The sequence below is a fragment of the Wolffia australiana genome, chromosome 11 (genome assembly GCF_029677425.1).
Source record: "Wolffia australiana isolate 7733 chromosome 11, ASM2967742v1".
Taxonomy (NCBI): domain Eukaryota; kingdom Viridiplantae; phylum Streptophyta; class Magnoliopsida; order Alismatales; family Araceae; genus Wolffia; species Wolffia australiana.
In genome coordinates this window covers 6,890,458-6,901,754 of record NC_135845.1, presented here as the reverse complement: position 1 = coordinate 6,901,754, position 11,297 = coordinate 6,890,458, and the positions used below count along the sequence as shown (strand labels likewise).

General features: G+C 43.3%; 1 protein-coding gene across 1 annotated transcript; it reads left to right on the top strand.

The window, feature by feature from the left end:
• The first annotated feature begins 446 nt into the window (after positions 1 to 446).
• Positions 447 to 10,947, top strand: LOC144709455 (seed maturation-like protein). Its single transcript, XM_078583008.1, has 5 exons — positions 447 to 933; positions 1,012 to 1,249; positions 7,209 to 7,307; positions 7,403 to 7,620; positions 10,755 to 10,947. The coding sequence occupies exons 1-5, from the start codon at positions 497 to 499 to the stop codon at positions 10,828 to 10,830; spliced, it is 1,068 nt and encodes a 355-aa protein (XP_078439134.1). The 5' UTR covers positions 447 to 496; the 3' UTR covers positions 10,831 to 10,947.
• Positions 10,948 to 11,297: the final 350 nt, after the last annotated feature.

Genomic DNA, 11,297 nt, shown 5'->3' with positions numbered 1-11,297 from the left:
CCATAAGTTTATGTAGAATATGAAGAGATAAAAATAAATAACTTAAAATACAAGAAAAATACGATGCTACAATTACATACAGAAAACTTTAAGCTAATGATCAAATTCAAAAAAATTATAATTATCACCAAATATGATACATCTGACAGACCTGCAGTAGATATAGAGCTGTCTAATTCTGACTAATTCAGTCAGAAACAGAAGAGAAGCCTGGAAAAAACCCCAACCGCAAATGATTTATTAATCGGTCATTGACCCACAGTGGGCCTCAGCGGGCCCGGTGATGGGGTACGTGTCGCGCGGGGAGCGACAGTAGCTTGATTCCAGCGAGGAATAGTGGAAACCAGGGATTTGAGTCCCACAAGGAGTGGTATTTTCGTAATATAAAGCATTCTAGAGGGCTATTTCATCCGGGAATTTTTGTCAATATAGCGGGTAGACCAGTGGCAAAGGGGGGAGGAGGAAGGAGAGTCGAGAGAAGGGGAAGTGATCGGCCATGGCGGCAGCCTCCGGCAGAGCAGCCTTCCTCCTCTCGCGCTTCAAAGATCTCTCCTTTAAGGGATTTCCTTCGGGGGGTGTGCAGCGCCTTGAATCGCGGGGCGGGGCGGAGAGACGGCAGAGCTCGCGCCCGGGCTGGCTATGTCTCGCCTCTGGCGTCGAGGGCAGCGGCGGCCTCGCCGACGACCTCGTATCCACCTCCAGAGAGCAGCGGCGGAGGAGGCGCGAGTACTCCGCCTTGGCCAACGTGCTCTGCCGGGTCGAGCCTCTCGACGCTTCCGAGATCGCCGTTGGGGTCTCCATGGCCGCCAAGGAAGCCATGAAGAGGACCATCTCCAGCATGCTCGGACTTCTGCCCTCCGATCGGTTCCGCGTGGCCGTTTGCTCTTCCGATTTGCCCCTCACCCGCCTCCTCGTCTCGTCTGTTATCACTGGGTATTGATTATTCTTCCTTTTGGGTTCTCCTTTTTTTTTTCCCCTTGATTGAATTGATCTTGGAAACTCTTCTTTCAGGTACACGCTGTGGAATGCCGAGTATCGGTTGTCGCTGGTGCGGAATTTCGAAAATTCTTCCCCGATTAGTGGGGAAGATTGTGAAGTAAAGAGCGTGTGTTCTTCTGATGAGGGAGATGGGTTACGTGGGATTCGGTCTGAGGAGGAAGTGGGAAGTCGAGAGAAATTTGAAGTTCCTAATATCGCTGCGCTGAATTTTATTCAGAAGCTGGAGGCTGAATTGGTGGCCTCTGAGAAGGTATTATTCTGATACACCAATGCAAGCTTGTTATAAAACGGGCACTTGAACTCCTATCTTATAGTCATAATGTTTTGTTTCAAAAAATATATATCTTATTGTCATAGTGTGTATGCGGTCTGTAGCTGAAATACATTGCGATGGGCATTGAAATTTTTTATCTGATATATTGGATATTTCTCTTAAAAATATAATCGATGAAATTGAGTCCACGTTGAACGACACTTTCGTTCAAATGATTTGTCTCTTTCCGTCAGACTGTTGCATGCTTAATCATATCCATTGTTTTGAAGGGCTTTTTATTAAATTCAAACATGATTTATCTTATATTTATGAGAACTTCAATTTCTTTGTGTTGCTCAATCATCCAATCTGGCGTGCGAATGGAAATAGTATCATCTTAACCTGATGGGTGGTGAAAACAGTGGTGTACTTCTAGGTCATGTATACACTCATTTTTAATTACCATTTAGAACGTGTTTCTTCTTCCTCATGCTTGACTCATCCCAGCAAGCATGCCCTGGTCTCATGCATATTGAGGAAAGATAAAACATTTGCCATGTGGATAAGTGCATGTGAACTGAGATGGTAGCTGAGGACGGATGTGAGAACTGCAGCTAGCTTTTACCTTCTTTTTCTAAAAATTATCTTGCACAAGACAAATCTTTTGAAGGTCAGTAAGAGGAAAGGACCATTTGGGCTCGCATTTGGTTTCAAAGGTCAGTAGCTGACCTTGGCTTCAAAGTTGGTTGATGAATGGTTGTTGAGCTTATCAAAGGAAAAAGAAAATAAGACCAAAGAAGGACGCTTACGCCAATGGATGCCACATCCTGTTTGAAGAAAGACTGGACATGGGAAAAATATGTAGAAATAAAGAAGTTTCTTGATATCATTGGCATTGGATATTTCAAGAACCAAGGGGAAACTACTGGCTGGTGACAGAGATCCTCCATCCCCAGAGAATGCGACAGAACTCAATCTACAACATTCTACCCCTACATCTCAATCTTTTCTTCTCCTCTTGTATATTCCTCATTTTTGGTTTGGATGTATCGGGACACTCTAAATTGAGTAATTCTTCTTGTTACTAAGAGAAGTATATCTCGGTTGCAGCTATCTTTTAATCTTCTCAAAAAAATCCACTTAGGGCCAACCTTGAGAGGAGCATTAAGCTGAAAGAACCTTTTGAGGTCGCATTTGGTTTCTAAGGTCATCAGTAGCTGGTCTTTGTTTTGAAGTTGCTCGATGAGTGGTTGTTGAACTTTTGTTTTGTGGTTCTCTCAAATAAGGTTCATGAACAGAAGACCGAATAAAAACAGAAGATGGAATGTGACTGAATAGAAATATGTTCAGCCATATGTTAAAAAGTTATGTCTTTTTGTTCTTTTTGTCTGCTTTTTGCTGATCAAAGTTGAGAGATTGGAGGCAGGGTGATGGGAAGAGCCTGCTGCCCTTGGAGCAGGGCCATAGACCCTAGAAATCTGGTATAAACTATCATTTTTATTCCCATTCTATCTGCCTGCCTTAAATATGCAGATGGCTACACATTTACATTAAACGCTCTATTTAAGTAGTGGGTGAAATTTTTTAACCTCTGTTTAACAACCCCACTGAAGCCGGTAGTAATGTTCTGGATTTCCAGCTTGGATATTGAATGTAAGGCAGAGAAAAATGTGCCAATGATGTGGCAGTGGTCGCTGCCATGGCGTTGCCTGCTGACGTGACCCCTCCAAGTGGCTTCTCTGTTAAACTAGTTCTTGATGATGTGGTCTGTCCTTCCCTGATGCAGCTTCTGTGCTTATGTTGTGTCTCTGCTTATAAGGGTTCTGATGGCGAGGTGCTGACGCTGACTTGTTGCTAGCATTGTCGTGACACAACTGAAAATACAACTCTGGTTGCACAGCTATGATATTCAGTCCGCGCCTTTGGCACTCCTCTGGTGCTGATTTGAATTTCCACTGGCACTCCTTCGTTGGTCATACCCGCATTCATATACAAAGTCATCGCCACAACCTTTGTGTGGGTATCTGCTGTCAACACTGCTCTCCTTGCCACAATCAAAGTCCTGATTAAAACAACAGCCCTTGGATTCAACCCCGTGGTCAACTCCCAAATCAATGCTGAGGTTCTGTGCCACAGTCCTACTGCAGACAATGCCAGGTCTTCCGCTGTGGTCCCCTGTAGTGGTCTACTCCTGGCAGATGGCGAGATCAACACCCTCAAATGTGGAGGTCTGCTGTGGTCAAAGACTTGGTCAATGGCTTGGTCTACGTTGTGGTCTAAACCGTGGCAACTCGGGCCTGCCAATGATCTTCTGCTATGATCTATCCTGTGGTCTTCTTCTCCCTACATCTGCTTTGTCTTTTCAGTCTTCTCCTGGGCTTTATAGTTCCACCCTCATCTGCTGGGTCTGCAGACCCCTCCCTGGTATTGCTTTTCTCAAATGAAGTCTTCTGGGTCTGCTGTGGATTTTGCCAAGTCGTACAAGATTTCCTGCTGGGTCTCCCTGGTCTTCTGGATGCTCCCAGGGTCTTGTTGTGGTCAGAACTCTGCAGATTCTGACAAGACTTCAATCCAGAACTATCATCTTCATGCTTCTGACAAGACAAAATAGAAGCATGAAGAGGATAGTTCTGCTTCCATTTTGCATTGTCTGCCTGCTCTCCTGGTGCTCTCCTAGATTCCCAGGCTTCACCTGGGTCCTCTGGTATGGCCTCTCTCCACTGTCAGACTTGTGGTCGACACCCTGTCAACATCAAGTCGTTCCACAGCCAACACTTGGTCAATGTCAAGCTCTTCTACTACGGTCAACCCTTGGTCTACAACACTCTTTGATGGTCAAATATGTGGTCAACACTGAGGCCATCTAATGTGATCAACACCACAGTAGATGTCTCAATCAACCTTCAGTTAACGCCAAGTTATTCTGATGCAGCCTTTACGCAGAAACATGACTTAAATCCATAAGCCTTCCTCCTTGAAACAGCCAAGTCCTGGATCTGCAGAACTATCCTCTTGAACCCATGTGTGAACAAGGGGGTTGTGCTTGAGTCCACAAGCACTGGAGCACTCTCTAAGAAGGAGATCACTCAGAAATTTCAGAATAATCATCCTCCATGGTTATAATGGGGCCTTATGAAGCCCACTAAAGGTTCAGCGTCGTCCATAATGACAGTATCCTTGAAATGATAGCTGAAAACATTTCTAAGAAAAACACAAACATGATATAACAGATTAGAAGGCTGACATGCTTGAGCAGAGATATCTGTAGATTCTGGATTTTGTTAAATCTGTCGGAGGATATTGTGTGGCTCAAGAAGATTTTTTTTTTTTTTTGAAGAAAAGGCTCAAGAAGATTTTGACAAGACAAATAGAAGGATCTGCACCTATGAAAAGGTGCAGCAGAGATATTCTGCAGATTCTGGCAGAGGAAGAATCTCTCCGAGGATTCGGTGGGTCTCTAGGAACTTTTCTGCAGATCTCGTCAAATTCTCCATCTTGGGCCACAACCTGCTAATGGGCCTCACGAAATGGGCTTATGGCTAACATCATATTCAGTCATGATCAACACCAGGTCTTCCCTGGTCTACTCTTATGCAAAGCTGATGTCTTCTGCCATGGCATACTATCACTGTCTTCCCTCAGTCTTCCATGGTCAACGTCTGGGCCTATGCCGTGATTCTTTCCAGTCTTTGCAGGTTCTCCTGGATCCTTCCGGGGTTTTCTGGTGTGCTCCAGTCTTTGGGGTCTCCGCAGATTCTCCTGACTATCTGTATTTCTCCCGAGCTTCAGGGTATCCTCCTATATTATCTGTATTTCTCCTGGACCCAGGGGTCCTCAACTTACCTGCCACAACTCTGCAGACAGAGTAAGGATCTGCCATAGATCTGGACGTCTGCCTGTGTGTAGCAGTTCACCTGTGCGTTTCATCTAACACATGGAGTACACACAATTTTACCATTGTCTGACCGTGTGTCTTGGTATGTCCACACATTTCATTGAACATCTAGAGGATTCAGCACAGGAGTACCTGCAGTAGCCAAAGTATTCATTGCATCTGGCGAGGCACTTTGGCAGATTTCCTCAAACAATTAGAGGTTGTGAACCCTGTTGTCGATGGTCCTTCCACAGTCCAGCCGCAATCTGTATGTGGTCCTGCTGCTGTCCCGCCACTGTCTGGCTGTGGTCTGTTGAGTTGCCTGATATTCTCTTGAACGGGTTGCTGTAAGTAGGCTTGGCAGCGTTTTCTGGCATTGCTCTCCCTTCTGCTGGCAGACCTGATGCCCTCATCCCCAGGCCACAAAAGCGCCTGTGGCTCGTCTCATCACGCATTGACTGGCACAGAGAGATGTCGATTGTACTGATTTGTTGAAGAAGAAGAGACTGGAGATGAGCAAGAAGAAGAAAAGCCAAAAAATACTTACAACCAAATGTGCGATACAGGGTACATTTAAATAGCCGCCTTATAACGGCTAGTTTAATGGCTAGTAACGGCTAGTTTTACTAGCCGTAACTTACCCGATCTGTCATTTGGACAGATCGGGTAATGGGCTTGTTGGCCCAATACAAAGAGACATATTTAAGCCTGTAAAATACCAGGCTTTATGCATATATATTTTACATATATTCAACAAGAGATCACTAGGGAGGTCCTGGATACTGCTATGGTCCTCATTCTACATCATGAACTACTTGGGCCACTGGGGGAGGACCAAACGTGGTAAATTAGAATGCAGATATGGTCATCATAGATCATCTAACCAACCCACTTAGGCCCGGTGCTTATGGATGTGTCTTCTCAGTTGCCACACCCAAGGCAAGACCATTAGACAAGAAGTATGGAGCATCTCTATCGAGGTCGCACAAGCAGGGATGATGCTGTATACTTCTTGTCAAATGATCTTGCCTTGGCTGTGGCAACCATGGAGACACATCTATCAGCAAAGGGGCCAGCTGGTTTGGATGTATAATCTATGACAACCCCCTGTGTGTCATAGTCTACACAGTTAGGTATCCCCCTACGGTCCACACAATTCATGATGTAGGATGAGGGTCATTGCAGTATCCATGACCTCCCTGGAGTCCCCAGTGATCTCACTGTACCAGTTGATGTGTGCTATGGCGAATCATAGGTGCTTTTGTGGGCTGGGGATGAGGGCATCAAATCTGTCAACAGAAGTAGACTTGGCAGTGTCGGGATGCACTGCCAAGTCTACTTCTGGCACCCCATTAAAGGGAATGTGAGGCAACTCATGAGCCTTAAAGCTGGTACTCTCCAACATTATCACAACCCGGAGGTTCAGAGTAAGTGATGAATGATTCTGCTTGAATATGCAGCACAATCCTGAATAGCCCATGCCCTCATTTCTGGGTATGCCGGAAGGTGGCTTGGCAGTGTGCCCTGACCAATGCCACTGCAGGAATAAAAGATGAAGAAATGGCCTGAATGAAGCAAGGCATCAGTCTGTCTGCGATACTGCTGCTGTCAGGCAGTTTCTTCTTTCTTCCTCTTTTTCTCTTCGCATCTCTTTCCTCGACCAATGCTAGGACAAGACTGATGATGGATTGGATTTTGCTATGTTCTTTGATCATTTAGCATACTTTCTTAATTAGGTCCTCTGGGCTTTATCTTTGATCCCCAAAACAGTTTAATGGAGGAGATAACATGTCTTCTAAATCGGTATAGATGGATTAATGTCCGTTCCATTTATCCATAAAATTTGAAATGTTAGCGGTTATCGCTGGACGGTAGGCACTTTCTTGTAATTTCCCTATGGTCGAATTTACATATTTAAGTAGAGGAAACCCCACCATCTTATTGAGTCTGGCTTTTCTTCCCCTTTCCCGCAATCGTAATTCAATATCTAAAACACAACAGTTACGAATGTCTGAGGGTTGTGTAACAATTTTTCGTCTTTGAATTTCTTTAATTGTTGATTATTTGTGCACAAATGATCAGGAACTAGAAGAACAGCTTCAGGAGAAGAAACGGATGGAGTGCATGGGAAAGAATGATAGTGATTTGTTGGTGTATTTGAGGTCACTGGAACAGGATATGGTAATTTACTCTGGATTTCAACTTCAGAACATTATTTCAATTTTTTAATATTTAAAGCGACATCTCACCTCGATTTGAAACTTCGCCCTTGACAGGTGACAGAATTATCTCAACCATCATCCCCTGAGGTTGAAGAAATCATCCATCAGCTCGTTAGAAACATACACATGAAATGTTTTGGGGATGCTGCGGACTCAGAAAGTTCAAATAATGGAGAAGCTTGTGTGAGCCAAAGATTTAACTTTATCAGTAATGATAAAAACGTTGAAACGTTGAATACAACACGGGATTACCTAGCAAAATTGCTGTTCTGGTGAGTAAGCATGCCATTCATTTTCGCTACTCGCATTATGTTTCCTAAAATTTATGCAATATTTTCTGATGTTTTCAATATTTTCTTCCTGCGCGGCTGATGATTGATCAGTATATTTCTTGAGATTGTTTGAATTGAATCAATTTCAACAAACCTTACAATTGTAGGCAGTGATTATCGTACCATTTTAACTTCTTGATCAATGTGTTATGGCTTACAGTAGCATGTGCTAAGTCTTAAATTCTCTAGATGGGCTCTTCATCCTGATCACTTTGTCATATCATAGTGACCCATTGAATCAATTTCTTTGTGCAACCTACTGGATATGTATTTTCTTTGCGTCTCATGGCATCTTTATTGGCATTTTAGTATAGTGCGAATTGTTAGCGAGGGAAGATAGATGAAAATTGGAAGATAACTTGGTGATCAGGATTGGATCTACACATTCTGGACATTTGGGAATTTGTATTCCGATGACGTCACCCCCACTGGGCTCCCGTGGTGGAACTTGAAAACAGGTTTCTGTCACCGCATTTCCCGTATGTAGTTTTTTTAAAAGTTGTAGGCAAATCCTAAGCTGGCATGTGTCACTTCCATCCCTGCATGCTTGTATTTCGTCCTCTGATAAGACTTGATGTAGTACTTACCAAAGTTCATCAGTGCCAAACATATGCCATCATCCCCCAACAATGCTTGACACATTCTCCACGAGAACATACCACAGATACACACAGAAGACAGGCTGGAAAGTCTGTTATGTCAGGTTGCACATGTGAGCCATGGCAACAGGTAACTGTAAATAAAGGAAACGGGAGACAGGCTGTGGCATTCAGTATTTTTCATGAAAAGGGACCGCTGATTGCGAAGCTTCAGCCGAAGGATAGAAGTGGGAGGCACCAGAGGGGGGGTTAAGGAAGGACAGCCATGGCTTCCATGCGAAGCTCATCTCTCTCTCTTCTACCTAGTTTCATTCTTTCTTATTATTTGCACTCGTTACTAAAACTCGGATCCCCATCCCGGTGTCAAGGAACACTACGCATGGATATCCGTCTTCATCAATTCTTCTTAAATTGCCAATTTGGAAAAATAGTTGTCAAGAATCCATCATACAAGAATTCCAAGCTGATACGGACGCTGATATCAGATTTTTACCTTGTCAAAATTTCGAGATTGTACTGGTCTTTGTTTCAAAAAAAAACCTGTAAAAAGTTTTACTCAAGTTCCAAGGCTTCGAATTCATGTACGTTGCCACATAATAAGATTATTCTTCAAAATATAAAGATGGTTTGACAGATGAAGAGAGGAGACAAAAGACAGATAAACATGTACCAATTTTATAAAAGATAACTTAGTGTCATTGTCATCATCATCATCATCCATGGATGATGAGAGGGCAATGATGACAATATCATCTTCAACAGTTGGATAACAAGTTTTGTTAAAAAAACAGTTGGATGACGATGATGACAAAATTTTCATCATCTTCATCGATGGATGATCTTCTCTAAAGGTCTCATTTCTTCTGCAGATCAAAGACAAATTTCTCAGCATCATCATCTCATACATTGATTAATTGAATCAATGCCATTATCTTCCCGATTGCCAGGACCAACTCCTGTGCAGGTCCTGATCAGCTCCTGTGGCCCTTCAGGGGGATTTTGTGGCTCAAATTCTTCAGTTAACTTCTTGACTGCCGTCCTTGGGGGATAACTACATTATATGTAGGGAAAACTATTCAAAGAGATGCAGAAATGCCCTGAGGAGTTTATGGATGATATCCGCATTTTTACCCCAAACGCAACTTCTCAGTCTGCTTTTTATGTTTACTCCTGTTGAGCCAGTGGTGACTGTCTTTTAGATTCATAGCTCTCGCGGGCGGTGGACGGGCACTGGCAAGAGGCAGTGGGTGGGCCCAAGGCAAATCTGGCGGGGCCTGCAGGCGGAGTTGTATGATATGTGCTGCGGCAGATAGCATGTGGTTGGGCCTCATAGAGTGTGATCAACTTTGAGTGGCAAAGTGGAGCTTGGCAACGGACCATTCTATCAGGCTCGGGCCTGTCGGCTGCCTGTTATTGAAGAGGGGGATGACAAACCCTTAGTTTTCCAATGACCTTTTTTTTTTGTGGCTGTGCCAGAGATGGATGGTAGCTTGGTCACATGGTGTGGGTGGCATGGCGACAACAGCCTACCTGCAGTTGGGGCTGGCGTAGCAGCAAAATAGAACATTGCCAGTCATTGCAGTGGTGGCAGGTTTCCATGGCGGTGGCTTTGGTTGCATGATGGTGATTTGGTTCGGCTTTCTGCTGTTTGGTAGCAGGAAATACTGTGATGCAGGCGATCTGCTGTTGGGAGACAATGATGAACTGGGCTGCCGTTGAGCCCAATGGAACAGTCACAGATTAGGAAGCTTCCTCAGGTCGTTTTCTTGAAACATCTGCAATGTTTTGCCAATACATCACTCTTCAGCCTCGGCCGTGAGACCATCACACAAAACCAGTGCATGGCTGGCATCCTTGGCCGCGTCTTGACTACTTAGTGGCAGCATTCATGGAGTCATTCATAGCGTAGGTGGCTGACATGGCCGGAGGAAGCAGTATGCTATCTGCTACAGTAGAGTTACTGATGGAGGTCAAATGATGCGTGAGCCTGGAAGGGGCTTAAATCTGGAGAGATTTGGCACTTCAACCCAAATGAGTTCATCCATCATTTTACAATGGTTTCCTTTCATATCCGGAAAACTTCATAGACCTTTCAGTATCTGCTGAGGTGGTGAATCTGGGAGCTCCTGAGGTATTAATTATTCAAAAATGCCATATGGTTGCTGGGATATATTCTGCTGCAAGCTCCACCAGCTTTTGTCATTTAAGTTTCCTTTTCTATCTGCCTGCATGCGGGTATTTCTCTTTTAAATTTGAATCATCGTAATCTATTTTTTCTATGCGTCTGCATTTTCTGTGGATATTTAGCTCTCTTTGGTGAAAAAAAAAAAGTTTTGGTCGTCTAGCTTTCCCTCTCCTATTCCCCTTAAATGTTACAGACTTATCAGCTTATGTGCATGTGTTTTTTCTCTATGATAATTAAATAAATAGATTATAATATTTCTCTACTTGCTTTTCTCTTCTCCCCAATGGCAGGTGTATGCTGCTCGGTCATCACATGCGAGGTTTGGAATACAGATTGCATCTGAGTTTTGCTGTAGGGTTGCTTTAATTTCGAACAAAATGTTCGGTAGTTTAGAGGTTGTATATCCCCCCTGCATCTGTTAAATAATTCTTATCTGGATACACTCTTTCATTTAATTATATCAAACTTAAATCGTTTTATGAAGAGGTATTAAATTGAATTTTCAATATGTTGCAACACCTGTGATTGTATATCCTGTCATTATCCAAATGTTTGGATCTCATTTGAGTTGGAGAAGAAGGCTGTCAATATATCGCTCTTCCCACTTAAGAAGTGAAAAAGAATTTTATCAGAATTTTATGTATTCTCCAGTTTTATTATTTTGTATGATGGGTGATTAATTGTAAATAAGTATCTTAAACAAACCTGGTTCACTAACTCAATCGTTGCATTTCTGCAATTATTGGAGACAACTAGAACATCTCAATTTTTTGAAAAGTAGTACATAACAATTTATGCTCATTAGGTCGATGAATAGTTCTCTCTTGAAATAA